General features: G+C 39.0%; 1 protein-coding gene across 1 annotated transcript in view; it reads left to right on the plus strand.

Annotated features, from left to right (window-relative positions):
* Positions 1-27,183, plus strand: part of nsmce2 (NSE2 (MMS21) homolog, SMC5-SMC6 complex SUMO ligase) — a 118,356-nt gene that overhangs the window by 33,818 nt on the left and 57,355 nt on the right. The window contains exon 4 of the mRNA XM_052023158.1: positions 1,873-2,026. Coding sequence (XP_051879118.1) covers positions 1,873-2,026 — 154 coding nt within the window. The remainder of the gene's footprint in view (positions 1-1,872; positions 2,027-27,183) is intronic.

The following is a 27,183-nucleotide window of genomic DNA, read 5'->3' on the forward strand; positions in this document are numbered from 1 at the left end:
TGTTGTAGCTGTTTACTGGCTTCTGATTTTGAAAGCATACACTATTTGTTAATTATTACATCCACTAGCATTTCAGTGATATTTTGCAGCTGTATTACGCATGTTTAATTTTTCCTATTTATAGATATGCTCTAGTCCGCAGCACATTTCTGATGTTTAGCTGCTAACCTAGCCTGAACCTCTTGAGATCATTTCACAAAATTGCTAAATTTGGTAATGGTAGCTGTGCAACGCAGTTGTTACTGCTTGTAAGTTTTAGGTATCGGGCCAATACCTAGATTTCTTGAACTTTTAAAATAAAATGTCTGCTATAAAGTGTGAGAGGTGGATGCTGGCTCAATTCAACTTCTTTAAAACATTTTTCAAATCTCTTTGATGTTTCTTAAACTGTCAGAACTTAAATTATTTGATAACTGAAGTATTATGCTATACTATGGAAGTTGAATTCTCATGGTAAACATAACATTTTCTTTCTCTCAACCTACTTAACGGTGAATGGATTTTCCAGCTGGTTACACTAACATTTGGTCGTATATTTGGAACACATTCTGTTCCCTGGTAATATAATCCAGATTCTAATATTAAATGGTCAGAGAGCTAAATGTATGACCAGCTGTTCCAGGAGCCAGCTGTAATCTCTGTAAAGTGAAAGGTGGGTTGAGGACAGTGGAGAGCAGGCATTTAAAAATATCCACAGTCTGACATTTCTTGTGCTCCATTATAAATTGTAAAGAAAATCTAGAGCTTATCTCAAATTAAAAATAAATCTTCTCTGCTAAAGATATTTTCACCATTACAGATTCACGTTTTTCTTTCAAGCTCTCATATATGACATTAAAGTGGGGGTGTGAAACTTAAAAACAAACTTGGGTAGCCCTGGAGTTAAAGGACAAAACAAAATGTTGTGACTGGGTACTTTCTATATCATTGGTATTGGTATTGGTTTATTATTGTCACTTGTACCGAGGTACAGTGAAAAGCTTGTCTTATAAACCGATCCTACAGGTCAATTCATTACACAGAGCAGTTACATTGAGTTAGTACAGAGTGCATTGATGTAGTACAGGTAAAAACAATAACAGTACAGAGTAAAGTGTCACAGCTACAGAGAAAGTGCAGTGCAATAAGGTACAAGGTCATAGTCCATCTCATTGTATAAGGGAACCGTTCAATAGTCTTATCACAGTGGGGTAGAAGCTGTCCTTAAGTCTGGTGGTACGTGCCCTTAGGCTCCTGTATCTTCTAACCGATGGAAGAGGAGAGAAGAGAGAATGTCCTGGGTGGGTGGGGTCTTTGATTATGCTGGCCGCTACACCAAGACAATGAGAGTCCAAGGAGGGGAGGCTGGTGTCCATCATGCGCTGGGCTGTGTCCACAACTCTCTGCAGCTTCTTGCGGTCTTCAGTCAAATGGATCAAAGCATTCATGATGAGAAACATTTCACAAAGCAAATAATTTGTGCTAGGAGCAATTAGCTGCAATGAGACATAAACCAAAAGATCAGCAGACTTTGACCATTTCTTTTAGTTGAATGTAGATGTTTTTCAAATTTACAAAATCTGCCACTTAAGACTCCTGAATTCCAAAGAATGACATTCTTTCTTGATAGTTCCTTTTCCACACACCACATTTATATATGTAGGCTTTGTGCAACATATAAATGATATTCTCAATGCAACATTTTATTTGCAAATTATGGTCGATCCCTGCCTTGGTTAGAAAACTCTTCCTACCTTTTGAGACACTGAGAGGCTGCAACATGTGCAACTGCCTATAGTTAGGTGTTGGTGTTAATTATAAGCTGCATTAATTCCCATGACTACATTTTAAGAACCTATCGCATTTATTATTAATGATTAAATCCTTTTCCAGGTAAAGCAAGAACGACCAGAACAATTGCCTGATTTGAAATCATTAGTGGATAAAAGGTTTAATGAACTGAAAAATCTGAACAAAGATGAAGATTTACTCAAAACTGATAAATATTTGCATTTTAAAAGTCAGCTGAATGAGATGAAAAAGCAAGGTAAGTGCTATGGTTATTTCAAATATCTGTATCATTGTATAGTGTTTATAACTAACTCCATGGTGGAAATTGACATTGCCTAATAGCTTTTGAAGGCACTGCATTATCATAATGAAAATTAATTCAGGCCATCCCTGGGTTACAAACACCTGACTTATGGACACTCCTACAAATGAATGAGCTCCCGTAATGTTATTGAATTCAAAAGTCCGATGTACATACATTCGTTCCTATGGACAGCAGAGCTAGTTTCCTCTCTCTCTCTCTCTCTCTCCACTTTTAGTAATTGTTCTTTCTTATCAGTCTGATGTGCTTTCGATGCCATTCATTGCAATACTGTGGAGGTATGGTTACCATATCGAGTGATTTTTGTGTATTCTCCGACTTGCGGACAAAATTGACTTGTGGATGTATGTAAAAATGGAACCTGTTCATTACCCAGGGATGCCTGTACATAGCAATTCAGGAAATATAGGAACATAATAATTGTCAAATAAAAAAAAACTGTGATCCATCTAAATGGTTTTCTATTATTCTGGTGGAGCTTGTTTCAACGATCTTGTTGTCCATAATATTGTATGACTGTGACTCTCTAACATGGCTATTGATGCTTGCTAATCCATAATGTAGATAGCCTTGAGGAGAAGATATAGTCGCTTGCAGCAACATTGTGCCTTGTTTTTCCATTTTACTTCCATGAATTACTAAATATTTTGGATATTCTGACCGGCACATTGTTCCCTAAAGCTAGACTTATACTTCACTCACTGGACTTGCACCCACTGTTTCATTCCTTTTATTTGTCTTGGGCTCCTTTTGAGTGCATCAGTTAATGATTTCCAATTCCATTCACTTCTCTGAAAGACTGCAGTTTACAAAAAAAAGTCACTATAACTCCCATATTCATGAAATACAGGAGATAATTATTTTGTTGAAGTCATATAAAAAGTCCAATTTTGGTCTTTAATTGCATTAACTCGTGGGTCATCATAATTTAAGAAAAATAGCAAATTGGGTGAGAAGGTGGATGGAGTATGTCATATTTTTATTGTCACTAGACAGAATTTCCACTGAGTTTTTATTTTAATGGAGTAGGAAGAATAGCATCTTTTCTTCTTAATGAAAGTTCAGTTGAAAATGAGATCTAAAAAAATGATTTATCAATGAGTAAAAAGCAGACTAGCTGTTGATTTTATTAAAGATCCTTCAAGTGGTCTTTGTAGCACATAGCACCTGAAATGTTACTGGACAACTTGTTTTGATTAATTTGTTATCATAAAAACCTTTTACATTGTGTGCAGCAGGATTGCTTGAAGTGACTATTTGATAACAAAATATACTTTATAGGAATTTTAGCCTGTGATGTTAAATAGAGAAATAACATTGACATTATGAAATCTTTCTCTCCTTACGAGTTACAGGTGAGCTTTTAAAGATTGTCAAGACCATCTTCTATCGGTTAGATTTTGCCGTGATTGCAGATTTGAATTCACGCTGGTATTCAAGGCAGCTAAGAAGATAGAGACCAAGGGAGGGGAGGTGTATAAATGACTTGGGCTGGAGATGGAATCAAAGATGTCAGATGAGGAAGGGGTCTATTTTGAAAAATGGGGCAATTCAAATATAAAGTAACGTGGTTAAATTGGGAGGGTGGGATGATGTGGAAAACTACCTTGCATTTTCTCCGTAATGAAGGATGTGAAAGGCATGCAGAGGGAATATGCAAAATGGCTCTCAGTAGAAGAATCTGGTGCTTTTGGTGGAAAGGTGCTAGAAATAGGCAATACAATGCATAGCACTAGTAAGGAAAGCTGTATAGCCAGAGGGATAGAGTACAAATTCCAGACCTGCAAAAGCTAAGGATATGGCCACATTTGGGGATTGCATGCTTTGGCAATGTGTCTTCATCTATTCTGACTGATTTTGTCAGAACCAGATTTTCAAACTGTTGAGCAGATGAATTCTATAGTTTTCAGAGTCTCCTGGAAGAGGTTAATATGTTGCTGGTAAAGGGGAATTTTTAATGACGGTTGATGGATGGGAAATTGTGCAATTTCTTTTCTCCAATGTGCTTTTATTTTTAAGCATATATGAACTGTCATAGTCGTATTTAAGGGAATTTGGTGGAGAGATTTTGGTAAATGTGCAAATAAAACAATTTGAAAATAGACATTTGGGAAGAACAAATAACTAAGTGCTGAGGAAACGCAAAATTAGCTAGCACTGACTTTGTGAACAAATGCAACATTGTATGGTTAGAAATGTTTATTGCAAGCACTGTTTATTAATGGTGCTGTTAGAATTTCAGTGAGCGAGTCTAGTTGATGCAAATTGTAGATATTGCAAGTTATCAGTTTAAAACAGTAAAACTTTAATTTTAAATAACTTTTTTTGTACTTAGAATGTTTTTCTGGAGTTAAGATCAATGACTGCTATTTGATAAGAGAAAATGGTATGGTGGTTTTTAGTTCATGATTTCAAAGGGAAGATGATCAAAACTGTCCAAAAAGCAGAAGATTTGCTTACAGTTTAATTTCTCATGGAATATTCTAATTTTTCAGTTTACAGTTTCAAAGCATAGTAGAACAAAATCTCAATTTTTTTTTATTTATATTTTTTCTCTTCCTCTGAAGTTTTCAAGGACATATTGTAATCTCTGAATGCCACTTTGAAGTAATGAGTTTTTGGTACTGCTTTGTTTTTGGTAGTTTCTTAAAGTCCATATTATGGGGCAAGCAGAATTGTTTAGACATCTTAGCAAAATGTTCCTTGGGGTCCTCTTTTACCTAAGGAAATTACAATTGTAATGAAACATAACAAGATATGCAATGGTGATCATTATTCAAAAAGAACTTTCCATAACATTGTCTTTGGATCTCTTTCGGAATGTACATTATAATGACAAGTTAAAGAGTGGTTCTTTACTATCTTAATGAGTTAATAAAATATATGACCATGGATAGCTTACTTTACTCTAGATGCTGTACCATGTTATGCTACATGCTTCCTCTTCACAAAGATATATTTAGGAATGACGTCTTCTCCCAAGGGAAAACTGGCCCACTCTACTTCTTTCCACCGTTCTTAATTCTGTGCGCCATTCCCTACCGTAAATTTTCAGATGTCCTCCTATTCCAAAAAAAGCATTGCACCACACACTTAACCCTCTCCCTCAAATCCTTTGCGGCACTTGTTCAGGTTGAACCTGTAGATGTGCAGACTTTGTGTTTTAATGTGGAAGTTGTGGATTAAATTGCACAACCATTCTAAAACCAAGGATATCTATCTTCTGAAGTTTTGTTCACTTCTTTTGCTTGGCTCCCTTTCCTAGTGAAATCCTTATCCATTGCTTGTTACCTTCATCTGGACTGGAACAAAACACCCAAAATGTCAACTGTTCTTTTCCCTCTACTGATGCTGCCTGACCTGCTGAGTTCCTCCAGCAATTTGTTTTTGAACTCCATATTCCAGCACTTGCAGTCTCTTGTATCTCTGTTTTTGCATAGTGCCTTAAAATGCCCCACAGTGCTTCAGAGCAGAGAAGATAATTTTGCCATGAAGTTTACAAAGGGTTGAAAGAGATGGCCAAAAAGTAAGGTTGCACTGTGTGAGAAATAAGTCACCATAACGTTTCATACCAAGCTCTTTCTGTCCAGCTGTTTGCTTTAGACTGAGAGATTAAAGAAGACTTGTGTGAAAGTGATTTAAAAAAAGTCTGGTTCATGTCACGGGAGGATGCCATTGTTACACCTTTGGCTCCTAATATTTTACAAATATAAATATAATTTCAATAAGGAGCATAACCAGTTTTCTCAAGGTGAAGTCTGCTACTGCATTTGAATTTTGATCGAGGTTGAGAATTTGAGTTTTAGAAGGCAGAGAGTCAACACTGAATATGGAAGCCAGGGTTTCATTTTCCGTCTTGGAACCTTGCAGCCTAACAGCATGAATATTGAATTCTCCCACTTTTAAGTAATTCCCCAAACCCCCACCAACCATCTTCTTCTCATACCTTTCCTAGCCCTTTTTTCCTCTCTCCTCTTACCTTTTACCCATCCCCCAGTGGGTCTGCTCTACTCTCCTCCCCCACACCTGCCTATCACTATCTGTTACCTGCATCTACCTATCACCACCCTGTGCCCACTCTGCCTCCCCTCTTTTGTCCACCTATCACTGCTCTGCTTTTCCCTCATATATACTGGGCTTCCCCCTTTTCCTATTTTCAGTCCTGAAGAAGGGTCCTGACCTGAAACTTTGACCACCTCCTTTTCTCCACGGATGCTGCCTGGCCTGCTGAGTTCCTCCAGCATCAGAGTGTTTTTCATCTAGATTCCAGCATCTGTAGTCCTTGTTTCTCTAGCCAGGGTTTTAGTAAATTTGGAAGATAGAGACAACAAAAGCTTGGCAATGCTAACAATAAGTACTTCAATGCAAGAAGAAATAAGGCAAAGAACTGAGGACACATATAAAATATGGAACTGTGTAGTTATGATTGAAACATGTCATACAGATGCAGTGTGGAAACAAGCTCTTTGGCCCATTGAGTCCACACTGACATCAAAGATCCATTACACTAATCCTACACACCAATCTCCATTTTGTTTTATTCTCCCCACCCTCTCATCAGCTCCCCGAGATTCTACTACTCACCTACACACTGAGGGCAATTTACAGTGGCCAATTAACCTACCAACCTACATATCTTTGGGATAGAGGAGGAAACCTGGAAGAAATCCACACGGTCACAGAATGTGCAAACTCCATGTGGACAGAACCTGAGGTCAGAATTCAACCTGGATCTCTCAGGCATTGTGAGGCGGCGGCTCTACTAGCTGCACCATTCCCTTGGCCGCAGTGTGTTGTACAAACTCTCCTTACTTCACGATGCCATTGATGGTGGAGATCACAAATTGGAACTCTTCCAAAACTGCCTTACTCTTCACTTCACAAATGCCTATCTCTTTAATCTGGCCTCTGGTTAGATTCCTTACTACTTTTCCAATAGCTTAGTATCTTCTACAACTTCCATTTATGCAACATAGTAAATGTGGAAAACATTCCAGAGCTTTTCACAGAAGTGAAATGAGCTGAAAATGAGAGCTTGCTTAAAGAACATATTCTGAGGGGGATCTTTTTGGAAGAGAAGGTGGCATGATTTGGAGAAAGAAAATTCCAAAATTGCCACGAGACATGAAATGTGAGAGATGCTGAAAGGTAGTGAGGTCAGGCAGCAAGAAGAAGAGAGGACTGATGCGGTGTTTCAGCCTGAAATATTAACAATTCCTTCCCCCCCCCCCCCCCCCAGCCCCACAGATGCCGCCTGACTTGCTGAGTTCCTCCAGCAGACTGTTGCTCTAGATTCCAGCATCTGCAGTCTCTTCTGTCAGCAAGAAGAGGAGGGTACTGAAGAGTAAAGCTTAAGGGATGAGGAGAGGGAGTCAATGGATGCAGAAGCAAATTGGGTTCCATAAAAGTTCCAGAGATTTGGGAAATTACCTCCCCATCATTAATAGATGGCAGGGATGAGGTGATCAAAGAAAGTCCAAAGATTACAGCTGGGTGCCCTGTCATGCAGAGTCATTGATTTGTAGACAACCACGCCCCACTCTGCAAAACATTTTTAGAGATCAAAGCTACTACTTAAATGCAAGTTTCATGGTTTTGTTCCAAATAGCAATTTGATCTGCAGTTTGGATTTGCATAATGAATAAACATGATTATAGCAGTAGTTAATTTGAAAATGGTTCAGGGTTTCAGTTGTAATTTTCTGCTATTGAGTTGTCCTATTACAGCAGGCTAGAGATACAAGACTGCAGATGCTGGAATCTAGATCAAAAAAAGAGAGCTACTGGAGGAACTCAGCTGTTCAGGTAGCATCTGTGGAGGGAAACGGACAGATCAAGGGTCTCGACCCAAGACGTCAACCATTTCCCTCTGCAAGTACTGCATGACCCACTGAGTTCTTCCAGCAGCTTGTTTTCTGTTCCATATTTCAGCAGGTGCCAATTTGAGACGGGAGATGTTGTAGACTGATGCATTACTGCACATGCTTCATTCAGTGTTGCACATTGCCATTGTACTAATGCAGAACCCAGTCAAACAGCATGCAAATGTGAATAACTCTTGAATCTTAGCAAAAGTCTAACTGGCATGATAATTTTTTTATTAACAATGAAGCATTTAAAATTTAATTTGTGAAAGTTTGTATGAAATCAGTTGTCGAGATCCTGGAAATATGACAAAAGTAAAGTGGTGGGAGACTACCTCATCATATTGCTTGCTAAAATGCAATGTACCATCAATTTGACACTTCATTCCTCAGCTATATTGCAGTTTTTAATTGACACTGGGGTGAAGATCGTGGTACAAGACCATTTGCAACTGATCTGTTAATTAACAATATAATTTAAAATGTATTACATAAAAGTGTTCAACCAAAAATTTTATTCAGTCATGAAAGTCAGAAATGTTGCTTTTCCTGCCAGTAGATGGCCTAAAATGTCGAAAGTATCAGAAACATATTAAAATTAAAAATCATGAATCAGGGCATAGTTCTTGTTTGCAAAATGTTACGTTGTGTTGTCACTGCAAAGTAAAACTCTATTGCACCAAGCAACTCTATTTTTTCCATCCCAAATTGCCATTTTAGAGATGAATAGTCCAAAACAGTATCATATAAAACAGAACATTATAATACAAACAACTGTAGAATATATGAATTTAAACTGGGAACTGAACTTTGTCTTCATTGCTTGGCCCAGTTTATCCTTTGACTTTCAATTTGTCCTTATCTGAAAATTAAACTTGGTCCTGATTTCCTTTCGAGAATAGCAAAAATGTTTGACTATTTAAAAAAAGGAAATTCCTTGATATTCAGTGGTTTCAACAATTTAGATTTGTGAATCTTTCAAAGATATGCATCCAAGTATAGAAGAATCAACCAATTCACATGGACCTGTCAATTGTTAACCTATATATTTTGCAGTCGGTTGAATTTCCAGGTGAAGGTGCAAGTCAGATCTTCCATTCAGCTTATTACTGCTGACAGGACCACTGTTCCTTGCCTTTGCATTCCTTAAACGTTCCAGTGGGGGTCAGTGAAGTTCAGCAGATTTCCCAGCACTCAATTAGTAAAAAAGCAATAAGCCCATTGATTTGAATGGGAATAAATGGCTGCTACACGGAAGAGATTGAGTAAGAGGTACTTAAATGTTTTTTTGTTTGAATTAATTAAATTTATTTAATTGTTTTATGTTGGAGATTTCAAAAAAAAGTTCAATCTCTGCCAGTTTTTACCTTTGATAAGTCTTGGGACATGGCTTAACTGGTTGTCAGTGCAATTTGTTGCACAGGTTTTTATCATCCCTCTTTCCCACATGATGCTAGCTGCATTGCCAGGGTTTTGCTGAGCAGCTCCCAGATTTGGCTTACCTGGGGACGTTTGTACCTGTGGGTCCACTCCTGGTAAGAGTGTGTTTAGACAGCTGGCCATTGAGATAATTTACCAGTCACTGGGAAACTGCAGATATTACATGAACCAAAGTTCTGTGGAAAAAAAGGCGTGATTGTGTAATTTATCACTTCCACTGACAGCAGGATTTGTGGTGTAGTCATGTAATGTTGATCCAACTAAATTTAGTTTGAGACAGTGAAAAGAAAATAGAAAAAATATATTATTGGATCATATGGTGCTATACTGGAATCTATTATAGTAATCAAGATATAGGCCCTCTATTTTGGTCACTTTGTGCTTTTTTTCATATTTTTTGTGTCTTCTCGTAGCAAACATATCTAAAGTATTATTCTCCAAGTTTAATTCTATTTCATTCTTCAGTGAACTGCGAGGAGATGCAAATGTCCAAACTGGGTGCACAGTATGGGCAATTATCCTTTGTTTTTCAAGTAATAACTGAATTTGTATATAGTGAGCAATACTGTAGTTTGCAATAAAATGTTATCAAGATTGGCAGCTGAAACAGTATATTCATTTTTTAAAGTCAAAAGCAGTCCAGTTTATGGAATAGTGATGTTTCTATTTTGAGATTTTTGACTGATTTCAGTGGTGTTCTCTTCACATTCCCTTGTCTATCTCTCCATAACAATCACTATTTATTGGGTGATCTGGCCCTAGGTTCCTTCCCATGAAGGAGGATCTCTGATTCACATTACTTCATTTCTTCTATCCCCACCTTCCTGTGGAAAGGTCTTAGGCCTCCACCTGGCTGCTCCCAAACCATTGCAACCCAAATCAGAGAAGTAATTCTCACCACTTTTTAAGCTTCCACTTTTATGATGTCATTTTCCATACAAAGGGAAGTTTCCACAATACCAACATAAGTACTGCATGTAATGGATCAACTTACAGAGAACAAATGAGAATTCTGTGATTATCATTCCTGCAATGTATTTCCAATAAGACTTACTTCTACAGCAGTCACAGTTTGTTGTGCCTCGTGCCTTTGTTTTTATTGACCAGCAACTCTTTCGTCTGTCATGTGGTTCCCTTAGAGTTGCACATGTGTGTTGACCTTGCTTCCTATTATATATAGACTCATGTCAGAGCCACTGAATGTTTAAAACAATAAGGTTCCTGGATGGATTATTTTATGCTGGCAGCTCTTCATTGGCTCCTCCTGATACATGGAATCATTGCATGAGGAGCATTAGTTCTGGCACCACTATGTCAGTATGCATTGATGATGCTTATTCTTTAATTAAAATTACCTCATTCTATTGAGGTTGTCCAAATCTATTTGTTCTGCATTTTTTTTTGTGTGCTGTGCCAACAGCCATGTTCTCGTTGCAACCCTCATGCTGACCTACTGTGTTCTGGGTGACACGGGAAGATGAAATAGTAATGAACTTCAGTTATTAGTGTCTTTGTGTACCTTGGCAAGGTTTGGTATATTTTTCCATGATGTGTTGGCAATATGATAGTTTTGAAAGCCATTAACCTTGAGCTGCTCTGGCATCTGTCCACTGCTGAATAAGAATGTTGCACTAAGTAAAACTGGCTTATAGCTGCAGGTGTTTAATGTAAACAGTCTGCTTAAACTTTAGAATGTGTCATGGAAACCAGTGTTTTCACAAATTGCCGAATTTACAGTGAGTTGAATATTAACTTGGATCCCTGGAAGTGATATAAATGCCAAAAAAAAGCAATATGACTCACTATGAGTCACTTGTTTCAAGTTATTCTGAAGTTGTACACGTTGACTAATTTGGCAGGCATTCTGTTTACTGTGCTGTAGATATTTTTCTAGGAACTTATGACTACATTTAGTTCTAAATCCTCCATTGTAACAAAATTAGTTAAAAATGAAGCTGTGCATTCAGTTTTTGATTACACGTTGAATCATATTTAAAACTGGCACAGAATACAGCAGTAGATTGCTTAGTAATAGCTATCACACGCTTGCATCCAGTAATTTTCATGGAGAAGTTATGTTGGCACATTGATTGGCCAGGGAAGGGGAGATCAGTAAGTAAAAAGAGAACAGCAAAAGAGGGGGAGGGGGTGGAGGGAACTAGGAGGAGGTGGGAGTGGTGGGAGGAAGTTGGTGGAAGGGTATTGAAGAGGGTCAAAATGATGGGAGATGGGCAGGGAAGGGACTGTGGAAGAAAGAGGGTGTGAGCGAGAGAGAATGTGATTGTGTGTGAGATTGTTAAGTCCACGAAGTAGAACACAGTGTCCAGTCATCTTGGACCTCCTTGGACCAAGACCTCGTTCTGCCAAGGCCATGTGGTATCTTGTGTGTAATGGTCACCCCTCTGTAAAAATACTTCGCTTTCGGGTACCTTCTACTCTCCTGAAGCAAGCCATCCTTGACCCCAAGTGATTGACTGAAATAAGGCTAGGTACTTCAGAGTCAGTTCTGCACTTTGATGAATAAAACTTGCAGCTCCTTGTTTATTCCTACTGAATTTTTATCAGTGACTAAAGGTAATGTAAGACTATTTACAAATCAGTAAGTGATCATCAGCTTCAAGGAAGTACAAATGATAATTTAGTTGGACATTAAGGGATTGATCAATGTGCAGTTGCTGTCACCCTTGGATGTGTGCAATACTTGGAACCATATGAAAACTGGAGTAAATAAGTTTCAATAATAGATGTATTGAATCATTCAGAAGTCCAGCTTGGTATTTCTTTTTAATTTAACGCAAAAATGGAAGCCAGCAATTGCAGCAACAGTTTACCTTCTTGTGCACTGTATTGAGCCCCTCTTACACCCCTTCCCTCTTTTGTCCCTGTGCCATCTCAGCCTCCCTTCCCCACCCCTGCCCCACCTCCAGCCCCTTTGTGCCCTTTCTTGGTACCTTGCCCCCACTTCTCTATCTCTTTGCCCTCTCTGCATCTGTCTCTCCTCTTGTCCTGTTTCTTTCATCACCTTTCTATGTCTCTTTTTTCTCACCTGTCATTTCAGTATTTGTTAACTGTTGATTCTCTTATCATTCTCATAAATAATTTTCACACTTTTTCTGAGGCTCAAGTTGCAAATTGTTTTATTTTTAATTTATCATGTTGGCACTGAATCACAGAATGGAAGAAAATATTTTGGCATATCGAGTCCATATCAACCCTGTCAGAGCAATCAAGGAAGTACTACCAACCCTGTCTCTTTTTCTCTTTTTTTAGTTCCCCTATGAACTCTGTAATTAGTCTGGTTCTCCCTTCTGCTAACAATTTGGCATCTGCCAAATGCTCTTTATTTTTCTCTCTCTGTCTTTTCAGTCACCCTTGGAGCTCTGGCTTTAATTTTCCTACCTTTTCCCCTTATGAGAATATTCCTAGTCTGCAGCTGAAACACCTCAAGCTTAAAGGCCTCGCATTGTTCAAGTACTGTTTTGCCTGGCAAGTTTTGTTTCTTATTTACCTGGCCAGATTTGTTCTTTATCCTGTTGAAGTTCACCCTTCTCCAAATGATTAATTTTACCTTTGAGTGATCTATACACTAAATCATGTGATATTATGATCACTGTTTCCTAGGTGTCCCTTCACTGATTTTGCTCAATTTGGCTTGGCTCATTTCCAAGAAGTCTAGCAATGCCATCTTCTTCTTTGGGCCAGAAACAGACTGATCATGAAAGTTGCCCTGAACACACACAAGTTACTATGCTCTCTCTTTGCCCCATATGTTATTGCTGTCTTTTTGTGGATAGTTGAAGTTCATCGGAACTTGCTCTTCAGTTTTCTTCTTATTAGCTGTCAGACTAGAGAATAGTCCTAATGGTGGATTCACTCCTCTGATGTTTCTTAACTCAATTCAGGTTTGGTCTGTGGTCATTCCAGGGCATCCTCCCTCTCCAACATTGCAGCATTCACTTTAATCAACACAGCTCCCTCCTCTATTTTTTTCCGTGTCCTGCATTTCCTGACCACCTTGTATTCCCTGACCACCTTGTATTCAGAACATTTAGAACCCATTCTTGCTTTTCTTTTTTCTTAATCTGGTGTCTATTACTGGTATGGCGATGTGCATCTACAGCGTGCAAACCTTGCTTAATTTGCTTCCTAGATTCACAATGCATGTATATAAAAGCATATTGGATTTTCATTTAGTCTACAAAACAATCTCGTTCTGGTGCTACTTACCTTTCTGCACTCCTTTTTGTACCCTTTTTCACTTTTTTAATGCTGCCTTCCTGTATTATACCATTGCAAAATCAGTTTAAACGTCCCCCCACAATACTAGCCAACCTTCCAAACAAGGATTTGGTCCCACCTTTGTTTAATGCAATCTGTCCAGCCTGTACACATCCCATTTCCCTCAGTGCTGATCTCAGTGTCCCAGGAGTCAAAAGTCCTCCCTCATCACCATCTCCTCAGCCACTGATTATATGTGGTATTCTTTTATTTCTATACTGACTGGTGCTCGGCACCAGGAGTAAGGTGGAAATTATTGCTTTATCCTGTTTTTTAACCTCTTTCCTAATTCCTTAAAATTTGTCTGCAGGACCCCAAGCCCTTTTTCTACCTTTGCCATTGATACCATAAAGACACAAGCTCTGAAAATGTAACCTCCTGCTCCATCATTTTCTGCAGCTACTCTGTGATATCTTTAATCTGGGTACCAGGGAGGCAACTTGCCATCCTGGAATTGCATCTGTGACACAGAAATGCTTCTCTGTTCTCTTTACTGTAGATTTCCCTATAACTCTTGCTATTTGGCTTTTCCCCTCTTTTCCAGTACGGTTGAGCCACCCATGGTGCTATGGTGTTCCAAGGGGAAATCTCAGTACTGGCAGTTGAATACTCCTTACAGCACAAGATGCCTTGAGGGTTTTAAAAATTTTTTTTTGACCTGCTGCTCACTCATCTCCTCTCTGCCTGCGCTCTCATGAGTTGTGGAGTGACCATTTCCTGAAGCATGCTATCCATGAACATTCTTCCTCATAGATTGATTGAAGTGATGCCAGACATTGCTCAAACTGCAGAACCCAGAGCTCAAATTGATGTAACTTCCTGCAACTGCTAGCTCAGGACACAGGAGGCATGGTGTAGAATATGTGTTGCATGGGTCTGAGGTGCCCTGTCACACCTCTAGTAATATAGAGTACTCTTAAAATACTACCAATATTAAATTACTTAGTGTTTTACTTGTCCTGAACAAACTTTATAAACCTCCTGCTTCTTTGTTCAAACCCAATGCTTGTTTACACTATTGAGGCTATGGTGTTTTACCATGGCTTCTGGAGTATGGGGAGGGGAGGGGGGGGAAGTTATGTGGAAAGCAGTTTAATTCATTGCTTAAGCTCCAGATTGAAAGTGAATCACACGGTTCACAATAGATAGGCATTTGGCCTTTCAATATCTCAGCAGCATTTCATTTTGAAATTTGCATCATGGGAAAATGTAGAAGGTGTTGTTTTATTAATTGCTTGACTGTTATAGCAGTCTGTTATCTCACTTCTATCATGGCACATTTGGCGAAGATTTGGCAGAGAGAACAGGAGAGAGGGTCACATCTGGAATGGAAGAGAGTGTTAAATCTGCAAAATCTGGCATGTAGGACAAGATAGAGTGCAGGTTAATAGATCATTGTATTTGGGCAAAGAGGAGCCAGCACAGCTGAGTGAAGGGAAATGTCCAGGGCATCTGGTATTGGTAATTGATTTATTATTATCACTTGTACTGAGATGCAGTTAAAAGCCTTTGTTTGAGTGCCATCCAGACAGATCATTCCATACATAAGTACATCAAGGTAGGAAAAAAGAAAATGGAATGCAGAATAGTGTTACATTTGCAGTGAAAGTGCAGTGCAGGGAGACAAATAAAGTGCAAGGTCCATGACGAGGTAGATTGGAAGATCAAGAGTTCATCTTTTAGTGTACGAGAGGTCTGTTCAAGAGTCTGATGACAGCAGGATAGAAGCTGTCCTTGAGACTGGTGGGATAAGACCTTTACTTGGCTTTTATTGTTTAACTTAGTGTTGTTTTGCTCTTTGTGTTGATGGTAGAATCCTTTAATTTATTTTATTACCATTAACATTTTGCAGTTTTTTTTACAGTCAACTGTTTAAGAATGATTTATCCATTCATACCTTCTTCACGTCACTCAGCATATTATTGTTTGAGGAAACTGATTTTTCAAACAAGAATTTGTTTCATCCACCAAACGGATGTGATTACTGCAAAAGCAAAGTACCATAGTAACTAGAAATTCGAAATGCTGGAAATAGTCAGCCGTTCAGGCAGCATCTGTGGAAAGGGGAGCAGAGCTGGTGTTTCAGTTTGAAGTTCTGTGGTAAGAACTGGAAGAAGTGAAAGATAAAACAAGTTTCAAGGTGCAAATAAAAAGACAAGGGGGTATATTGGAAAGAAGGCTAGATTAAATGACATTGGAGATGAAAATGAAAACGCAAAAGGAGATGATAACAAGAGAAATAAAGAAAACATGGGTCCAGAGGAAAGTGTAATTAAAATAACCAGTCAAATATCTATTCAAAATGCAAGGCACTCTTTCTCAAGCTTTGGAACTTCATTAGAATAGTGCAGGAGGCCAAATATGAAGGAGTCCTTGTAAGAATAGGACTGAGAATTAGTTGACTATAGGATTATCAGAGCTGAAAGCCTATCTTAACCAGCTTTCTAAACCCTTCACAGCAAAGCTCTTCAGTTATCTGTATTTTATTAATTATCTGAAGTTGCATTTCCTTCAGTGATTTCAAACTAATTTCCAAGTCCAGGAGGATTGTGATTTTGTAAATGACTTCTTTGCAATTGAATTAGGAATGAAAGTATTGTGGCAGAAAATGGGAGATGAGTCACCACATCAGTGGTTCTTGTTTGCCATTATAGATGTCACAAGCAAATTTGTAAACCTGATCGTAAACTGCTTTTGGATGGGAAATCACATTATAAATTTGGAATTAAAGCTGTAATGTGATAGATTATGACTGAAAATGTAAAGCTTTACTGTTTGAGGACTGGTGTAACTCCAGTGACCTCTAAGGGGCTTTGCTGTTTTGTAATAAAGCTAAGGGATGAAAGGGTCAGGGAAATTTTCACAGCAGCTATGTACAAACTGGTTTAATCCCATTAATTTATAAGGAAGAAGGAATATTTTGCACATTGAGTTATTGTACATATCAGAAGTATATGATGTAAATGGATGTTGTTCAAAGATCTTTAAGATTCCCCCTACTTATTCTGAAATATTGGCATAATATTCATGGTGTTTGTTATTAATTGGGGTGCTTGAGGGAATTTTCAATGTGGTGCTGGCATAATGTTTAATGCTTTGGTTTTGCATATATTTTGTTACTGCTGTTTCTATAGTATCAAAATAGAGTTAATCTGCTGCAAAGTCAGTCTGCATCTTTAAATCACTTTCTAGTCTTATAGCTACTGAAGAAATACATTACATTTCTGAAATGCAGTGCATCACCTGGTTGAAGGATTGTCTGATGCTGCTCCTAGTTCTGCTCCTTCAATGATTACAGTATCTGATTTTTGCTGCTGCTTCTGAGGCAGTCCCTCTGGATTGAGAGTGACTTGCTTCCACTAAGGAGGGGAAGGTGCCTTTGTGTGGTTTCTTTTTTAACCTGGAATAAGTTTTGCAGAACAGCTACCACATGGTCTTGATAGAACAAGATCTTGATCCAGTGGCAAGGAGGTCCAAGACAATTGAAGACCAGGCTCTGCTACACAAACTTGCCACATGGACACAAGTAGATACCCTAAGCGCATACAGTTATGCACAAGTCTGAACCATTAACTCATCAGGAATGCAGACACATAATTTTGAACACAGTTTTCCTCAATCTCCCTCCCCCACCCTGCCCACAGCTTGATCTGCTTTTTGAGTCCTTTTCCCCAACTGCCTTCCTCAGTGTTCCCAGTCCCTTGGTCCCTGTCTCTCTCAGTTCTTGCTTAGCCCATTCCCTCTTCCTTCCCCACTTGATTCTCACAGATTTTACTCCTCTTCCTTTGCTCCCCAATCTCCAGCTGCTGCCTGCTCGCTATCTCTAAGAGTCAGGCTGCCCTGTAACTGCTGTAGCAAAATGGCACATAAAGTGTGTCTGTTCAGGACAGAAATACTCCAAAATATATGAATAATGATGCAGCCTTAACTGCAGTAACTTCTGGATGCTCCTGGATTGTTCTTCCTTCATTACATAACAGCAGTAAAAAAAAATGAATTGCAGAAAGAAAATGAGGCTAATGAGGAGCAGCAGTGATTGAAAGTTAGGAGTAAACTGTGAAATTGGAAATTAAAAACAAAAAAAAGCACTTTAATCTCTATTAAGCCAAATCATTATGGAATTGAATTCATGGAAAATATTGAGCAAAATAAGATTTTAATTTAATACCTAAAACAAAAATAAAGTTGTATTTGCACATACTCTTAGGTTCTTCATATTCCTCCGTTTCCTTAGAAGGGGGCCATTTCAGTCCATCTACTTGATGCTGGTTCAACAAGCAATCCCATTGCCCCATTAACTTTTCCTGCAACCTGTTCTCCCCACACTCCCAAAGACTTCCCCAAGATTCTACCACTCACCTGCACATTTGGTGGAATTTAGAGTGGCCATTTAACCTAACAACCCAGGTGTGTTTGGGATGTGGGAGGAAACTGAAGCATCTGGAATAAACCAGATAGTCACAGGCAGAACATGCATACTCTACAGAGGCAGCACTGGAAGTCACGATTGAAGTTGGGTCACTGGAACAGTGAGGCAGCAACACTACTGGCGTCGCCACTGCCAATCATAACGGGTAGTGTTTAATAAGTTTGGAACGAACCTGGCAGAAATTGAACAGGTCGTTTTCATTATATTGAACGGAATTCAATATGGCTATTACAGACTAAACGTGAAGTTCTATTGAATCCATTGACTTGCAATTTTTCATGCATGACTCTGCAAAACGCCTAGCAGCTGTCAGTGCATAGCTTAACATTATAGACAAAATAAATTATGCCAGTTTTTTTGTGCTGTGGTATCAAAACAGAAGTCATGGATTTCTATCAGCTTTCTGTATCGTAGGTAACATTGCATTTAAACATTGTTGCTAACTAAATTCTGTAGATAGCACAATCATTGAATGAAATTTATTGGAGGTGGTCAAAGGGGCACATTACATAAACAGAAGAAATTAAAATTATAATGATAATTATATAAAATAACTGTGAGCTTAAGACACTTTTTTAACCAACGAATTTGTTGATTGGTCTTCAGGAACTTGTCTTGTGCTGGCAGCTTTTCTCAAGAGTATTACAACTGTCCAAGGCCTACATTCTCTGTCACCAAGTGCAGCATCTCCATGTTTCCTTCCAAGCCACCCTTCGGCCTGATGGGGACACGTCCCCTTTATTGTCTCCAGTGCAAAATCCTGTACTCGATTCTCTTCCCAACTATACTCCATAAATTCCTTCACTTGGTGAATTGCAGAAGTTTCACGTTTAGAGCTTACAAGGACTGGATAATAAACAAAGGCCATGCTAGCAAGGGCTGTGTCCTGAGAACTAAGACAGAAGGCTCTCTCTTCTATTCAAGTATCATCATGCATTGCTGATTCTGAGACATGCACAATCACTTGGTATTATTCTTGCTTCCAGTGCTTTATTTCTTTATTTCTATTTTATTGCAAAAGTAGAATTCTCAGTATATTTTGTTCCTCCCTTTTAAGATGTTTTATTTTAATCATTAACAATACTATTCGAGTCACTTGTTTATGTAAAGAGGTCTTAAATTAGTCCACATTAGCTGCTCATGAGAACCATATTTTAAACTTTGAAAGAGTACAAGAAAGGGAAAGAAAGACATCTACTTCCAGCTGACTTTTGTGCATGCAGTAATCTGGATCTGCTCAAGGACAACTAAAATATTTGCAAATCGGTGCTAAATTTGCTCAAAAATCAGCCTATAACCTTCCAAATGTGCCTATTTGGATCATGTCTGCTCACGAGTTGTATGAATAGTGGAATTAAAAGGACAGAAAAACGGGAATTCATTATTGATGATAACTATTATTGGGATATTTTCTCATTTTAAGATTTCTAATTGAATAGTGCCTGGACCTTGCAATGTCTCAGAATACTTTCCACCCAACTAAGTATTTTGAAGTGTAATCACACTCATAATATAGAAAATATGCCATTTTGTTCACTGCAAGAATCCATTAAGTGGTATTGAAATAATAGCCAGATATTCTGTTTCATCAATGTTGGTTAAGGAATAGATATTAGTTAGGACATTGGGCGGAAGTCCCCTGCTTCAGTTCAGATAGACACCCGAAGGAACAGACTGCATTAACAGCCATCCAAAAGACTGTACCTCCAGAGATGTAGTACTTCCTGGGTATTAGCCAAGTTTATGTGCTTAAATCTCTTGAGTGGAACTCCAAGGCACAACTCTCTGGCTCAGAGGCAAGAGTTCAGTCTGTGGGTAAAGCCTGGCACTGATGTAAATGCACAAGTTGGAATATCCTCCCTTGTACCATTTAAACTGAATTCTTTTTTTTACCGGCACTGAATAATACCAATGAGCCAGGTCTTGCTGGTTAGGATCTCAGGGTTGGAATCGCTGCCTGCTGTCTCCCCATAACTGTCCGTACACGGTCTGATGTTTGAAGGTCTAGGCTTCAGTCTAGACTCTTCTGCCATGATTTGACAATGATGGGCATCTAGCTGTGCAGTGAGGAACCCCCGACATCAGCTTTGACAGTTGTCAAAGTTACCAGTGCAAAGTAATAGTTCTTAAATGTACAATTAAGAAATCTAATTAATTTGGTTAATGACCTTCTCTGAGTATCAGCAACATTTATGAGAATTGTTAATTTAGTTTACTCACACATACTCAGGGTGGAATGAAATTTGTTGCTCATGTGAAGCTCACGGAGTAACCAGTATACATGGTAATAATAAGTACAACAATAAATACAGTGATGGGCTCAAAGCAACAGAATGATGCAAAGATAGTAGTGCAAGAAAAGATACTAAAGTGACAATAACAGAATAACCGAGAGAGGTAGAAGAGCCCAAGAACGTGGCAGCACCACTGGGAAGGTGATGTGAAAGTGGTGATTGGTTCAGAAGTCTGATAGCATTGAGGAAGAAGCTGTTCTTGAGTCTGGTCATCTAGGCTTTCAAGCTCCTGTATCTTCTCCCAGAAGGAATGGCCAGGGTGGCAGGCATCCTTGACAATACTATTAGCCTTCCTGAAGCAATGCAGCGTGAAGGTGGACTGAATGGAAGAAAGTGATGAGCCTGTGATGGACTGGGCAGTGTTTACCACTCTCTGAAGGTTCCTTCGGTCCAGAGCCGAGAAGTTGCCATACCAGGCTAAGGTGCAGCCCGTCAGGTTACTTTTCATGGCACATCTGAAGAAGTTTCAGAGAATCCTCCTGGGCAATCAGATCTTTTCAGATGCCTGAGAAAGTACATACGCTGATGTGCTTTCTTGATCACCGCATCAGTATGGAGGGATCAGGAGAGGTTGCTCATGATATGGATGCCTAGGAACTTGAAGCTGTTGACCATCTCTATACAGCAGCTTTGTTGATGAGGACAGGGCTGTGTTCACCCCCCCCCCCCCCACCCCCCCAACCCCCTTTTCCTTTGGTCAACAATCAGGTCTTTCGCCTTGCTGACATTAAGGGCTGGGTTGTTGTTCTGACATCCATGACACAAGGTTCGTGATCCCTTTCCTGTACTCCGTCTCATCATCATCATTGTTGATCTGGCCTTTAACAGTGGTGTCATTGGTGAACTTAAAGATCGAGTTGGTGCTGTATCTGATCATGCAGTCATGAGTATTACAGGGAGTAGAGAGGGGGATTGAGCATGCAACCCTGGGGAGCACCAGTGTTAAAAGTCAGGGCAGATGAGTTGTTATAATCAATTCTAACCAAGTGACGTCTGTCAGTCAGAAAGTCTAGAAGCCAGTTGCAGATGGAACCCCCCAGGGCCAAGGTCCAAGAGTTTACAGGTGAGCTTTTTAGGTATTATGGTGTTGAACTGTTCAAAGCTTCCTAAATTTTAAAATTATTAAAACAGCAATTGGTTACGTTATCTTTCAATGGATTGTAGTTGAGAAACATCTTGGGTTAATTGTTACAGAGCATTCACACAGACTAAACATTTTGCATTTCACATTTTCACTGAAACTTCCATTCTTTTTCTAATGCTTTGCATCAACATTATAGTTCAATGTGACAATTTGCTTGGATTTTTTTAATATGTTGTAAAAAATGTTTAAAAGAAATTGGTTATGTCACATTCTTAAAGAACTGGTGTTTATATAAATCCTCTCACATCCTCCAGATGTCCCAAATCACTTTACAATTAATAATTTACGTCTAAATTCATCATTGTTGGTATATAGGTAAACATGAGTCATTCTGCACACAATAAGGTTCAGATGCTTCTGTCACCAAGTGCAAAATACTCACACAATTCTGCAACACTTTCAGAAGCAATAAGGTATATTTTTGTTCTGTGAGGTTGAAATCAAACTGCTGTTTGAGCCAAATCTGTCTTCTGATATCGTGGAGAGCTCTTGGCAGTAGTGGTGGACACATGGGACCCCAATGGCAGTTCTGCAGTCACAATTAATAAAAACAGAGAAATACTCAGCACGTCAATCTGTGATGAGAGAAACTGAGAATCTACACCTGAGAGAATGTACCCAAACCTGCCGTTGAAGTATACGTTAGGTACATACTTGTTTAATATATATTTGGAGAGCTGAACTTGCAGAAAGTTAAGTCCAAATCCAAAGCAACAAGGCCTTGTGCAGTGGTGGAGCCTTGCGTCATTATTGCTGTCATGTTGGTGGCCTCCATGTAAACTCCAGCAGCAGTATCACTGGGAAATCATCAGTGGAACTTGACTAGTAAATTCTAGAGTTCTGCATTTTTACAGGTGTCCTAAATTTACAGGAAGTTAACACGGGTAAATACAGGAGCTACGTGCAGAACTGGAGGGATTTCTCAACAGGTTCTGGCCTATTATTTTGGGATGATGTTCTTTCACCTGGTGAACAATTTTTCTCTTGCTACACTTGTTACACAATCTGAATATTTCCAGTTTATTCTATTTTTAATCTGTTATCAAACATGTAGTATTTCTAATCTGCATTTGGTATTTACAGTTTTTTTCCTGGAAGTAACATGTCCTGCATAGTTACAGTGATATTAAGAGCTAGCGCACTGGCCTCTGCTGCACTTTTGCATGCAATTTACTTTGCTGTGCCCTCTTCCAATATTGATACCAAAAAATGTAATAGAACAAGTTTGTATTCAGAAGAAAGGAAGCATAGAATTAGCACCCATTCTTCAACAAGATTATTCTCAACTATTTAGCGCAATGCTATTACAGTGCCAGCGATCGGGGTTCGATTCCCATCACTGTCTGTAAGGAGTTTGTGCATTCTCCCGTGTCTGCGTGGGTTTCCTCCGGGTGCTCCGGTTTCCTCCCACATTCTAAAGACGTACGGGTAGGTTAATTTGAGGGTTTAAAATGGGCGGCGCAGACTCGTTGGGCCGGAAGGGCCTGTTACCACACTGTAAATAAAATTTAAAAAAAAAGAATAAACCCTACCCACTACACCCCTTTTTTCCTCATTAATCTTTCTGTTACCAACCATGCAGTTAACTGCTTTACTAACAGCCCTTTCAATGTCTCTTCCCTGCCTCCTCTACATCACTAATTATTGTACTGCTTTGAATGTCAAATTTTTAGTCAGTATTAAATTAGGAGACACAATAATTTGTTGATAGGATCGGCACATTGTGAGGACAATGGAATTAAGTTCCTGTTCAAGGAGAAAATTTGCCTCAAATGTCAGGAATGTAGTTTTTCCATCATCCTGAGCCCTCTATAAATAGGCTAAAGAAATCATCCAGATACCTCTAGCGCTGCTGTATCATGGGTAACACTGGCAGAAGTTAATAGCATACTTGAAAAGTTAAATAAAACTCTCATGTGAAATTGAAACTCAATTATGGTCCATTTCAAGATTAAACAAAGTTCTTGCTGTTGACGATGTCTTTTTTAAGTTTGTAGTGTGAATAGGAGTGGTGTTGTGTGTACTGAGGATTCAGGGCTTGATGAATTTTTTGGAATGAGAATTGAGAAAATTGAGACAGAGCTGTCAAAGCATTGAACTGATCTGTTTATAAAACTGTCTTCTACATTAGAAGAATTTCTGACTGTCCTTGATAGCTGGTATTGTTTTGGCCTTTTACTACTGCAGTTGCTGAATGCCTTTTCTACTTTGTCTCTTTCGCTGTCCTTTACGAGGAGGTCTCTTTGCAAAGCAAAGTTATGGTGCCTTGAACTGTGTATTAAGCCAAGAATCCTTCCAGACTAATTCAGATTCCTCAGTGATAACTTCAGTAGACTTGCTGAGAACCCTTGGGGTGGCAGAATCAACCTTGTTGAAATAGTATTCTTTTGGCGTCCGAAGCTGATGCCATTAACCAAGGCTGTGCAAAGTAACCTTGATCTTCTAAGAATTAGCCTGAATTTCTTACTGTTTGGGGGTAACTAATACTGTTACTCACTTCATAGAGATATTAACATTATGTTGCAGAAAGTCACAAATGAGCTTCCAGGTAATTTATTGTTATTCCAAAAAAAAGGATGAAACTCAGCTCCTCGGTGCACATTGGGTGTAAAAGTGCGTCTGACAGGCAAGGTATTGCAATGCATGCATTAGCAGTGGTTTTGCAGGTGAAATTAGAGTATGTGGCCAGCTTATCTGCATTGTGGGGAAGGACTGCAATCTGTTGCACTGGGCTGAATCCAATGTAACAGCCTCTTAAACACTGGGTGTATTGTTCAAAGAAGCCACATGAGTGGCATTGGTGCCTTGTAAATATATATTAACTTGATGACATAATGAATGTAACTAAAGACAAGTACTGATTGTATTGTATTTCCTGTATATTGTATTTCCTGTATATATATATATATATATATATATACATATATTTGATGAAAAAGGTTTGTTTTTGAAAAACAGTTGTGGTTCCCTTACAAAGTTTGATTTCCTTGTCTCTTTCTCCACGTGAGGTATTTGTACAAGTGGAAAGAATTTTAGATTCTGGTAGTCAGTTACCATCTGTCTTCTGCACTGTCTGACCATTCTGTCAATTTTCTGTTTCTCTTCCTCTTCCTCTTGGGCAGGCACAGTAGCAGCGGTTAGCGTAACGCTATTACAGCGCCAGTGACCCGGGTTCAATTCTGGCTGCTGTCTGTAAGGAGTTTGTATGTTCTACCTCTGACTGCATGGGTTTCCTCCGAGTGCTCCGGTTTCCTCTCATATTCCGATGACATATGGGTTAGGAAGTTGTGGGCATGCTGTGTTGGTACCGGAAGTGTGGCGACACTTGTGGGCTGCCCCCAGAACAGTCTGTGCAAAGCTGCATTTTACTGTGTGTTTTGATGTACATGTGACTAATAAAGATACCTGATCAAACATGGATGTCAAATACGTGGAGTTTGAGCAAAGCAATTGACAGTGGCAAGTGCATAATTCATGTGGTTCAAAATTTGCAGCAACCTAAAGGTAGAACCCAATATATTTGTTACAGTGCTTAACTTCTCCCTTGATAATAAATCATCACCCCATAGTCACAGACAACCCTTGACCTTGACATCTTTTGTGTCTGTACTGCACCATTGTCCTTGATTACAGATGAGGCCATTTCTGATCATTCACTTGTATTTCTGTCTAGCCATACTCTCTTATCCCTTCCGAATTATATTTTAGAGTGTCAACCTGGTTGTGGGTGGGGTGGGTGCCGGGGGTGGAAACTAAATCTCCCCCATTTCACTTATAACTGTACTTTTTTTTTGGCCCTCGATTCCTCAACATTTCTGTAGTTGCTGATGTCTTCAATCATACCCTCCCAAATCACTACGAAAAAATTTAAGGTACAGAATAAAATTCGCTCATGGGATTTACGTGAAAAAAATAAAGACAAAATATATACAGAGAATTGAAGTACTTTACCAAGGATAATGATTGCATGTTGCTGGTTCACAATGGGAGGCCACTTAAGAGATCTGCTTTGGAAACTGACGAGGTCATCTCTTCTATTGATACTTGTTCAATGATACTTTTTCAAACAATGCAACATCCAATTCTAGTTAATTAAAACAACAACACTTTCTCTTCTGCTTGCAATCAGAATTCCCTATAGACTGCGCATCTGCAGAGGGGCATGACTGTTAAGAGAAAAACTTCCCCTGGAACGCATCTCTGCTTATAACATGGGATTCAGAGGGGGGACAAAGAAGGGTTTGTGTCATAGAAAATCACAATACAGATGGTTTTCTTGAAATGCATCCCCTCTGTAACACAAGGGTGCACTGTACTTTGCTTTCTCTCTCTCACTCATATATTTTATACATATCACACACACACCCATCAGGTACTTTTTCTCCCTTATTTTTGAAACCTTTTTTTTCCCCAAAGGAATCATTGCCTCCTCCATCCTTACAAACTAACGTTCCATCTCCAACTTCCTGTTTAAAGTCCTTTTATGTCCTCTATACAAATCTATATTGCTTTTTCTGGAATTTCAGGTATAAATCCCTCTAATCAGATTTCTGCCCAAGTCATAGTAATAACCAGCTCATTTCAAAGTCAGAGTTTACATGCTCTATGGCAGTATTAGTGGTAAACTAATCAACCATGTCCTTGTAAACCTATCTGGATCCTTTGACTTCGTTACCTGTTCCAACATTCTCAAACACCTCTCCATTGTTGTCCAGAGAGATGGGATTCCAGTTGTACCTGTAGCCATAGAATTACCAAATTGGCTTCTAATTCTGCTTCTGTAACATTATCTCTGATGTTTCCAAGGATTTATTCTTGACCCCTTCCTATTTCTAATCTTTGTGCTGGCCCTCGGCTGCACTATCTGTAAACATACCATCAGTTTCCTTGTATTCAGATGGTGCTTGGTTCCACCATTTCATTAGCCTACTTGACTTTTCCTCTGTCTTGATGTTGTTAAATTGATTGCCTAACATGCAGTAGTGAATAAGCAGAATTTTTCTCCAACTAATTGTAGAGGAAACCAAAGTCTTTGTTCTTGGTTGTTTCAGATATTTAGTTTCTTATCCACTGATTCCAACTTGTACTTGATCCCAAGTTGAGTTTCAGACCACATTTCTGTGCCATCACTAAATCTGTTTATTTCCACTTTTGTAACAGTGCCTGATCATGCTCCTGGCTGAAACCCTCATCCAAAATTTTGGTCATCTGCAGAATTTTTATTGCAATCCACTCCCTTGTTCTACACCCCAGGAACATGATAACATCCAAATCTCTGCTGTTCTCCCAACTCAACTGCTGTTCTCCTAACTCTCACCAACTCCAGGTTATCATTTGTACCTGTTTTGGTACCTGGATAGGCAACACTTCTTTTTAAAATTTCTTATTTTAGTTTTCAGTTAATTTCATAACATCAGTCATCCTCAATCTCATCACATCCAGCTCTCTATAATCTTCTGAGGTATCGGTATTCCTCCAATTCTTATCTCTTCAGTCACCAGTTGTAATCGCTGCACTTGTGGTAGCTATGGTTTCAGCATTCAAGAATATAAAGTTCTAGAATTTCCAGAACTTTGCCTTTCCACCACTCTTTCCTCCTATAGAGTCATAGAGAAATATAGCTCAGAAAGCAGCCCTTCGGCC

This window comes from Pristis pectinata, chromosome 9, assembly GCF_009764475.1.
Source record: "Pristis pectinata isolate sPriPec2 chromosome 9, sPriPec2.1.pri, whole genome shotgun sequence".
Classification (NCBI taxonomy): domain Eukaryota; kingdom Metazoa; phylum Chordata; class Chondrichthyes; order Rhinopristiformes; family Pristidae; genus Pristis; species Pristis pectinata.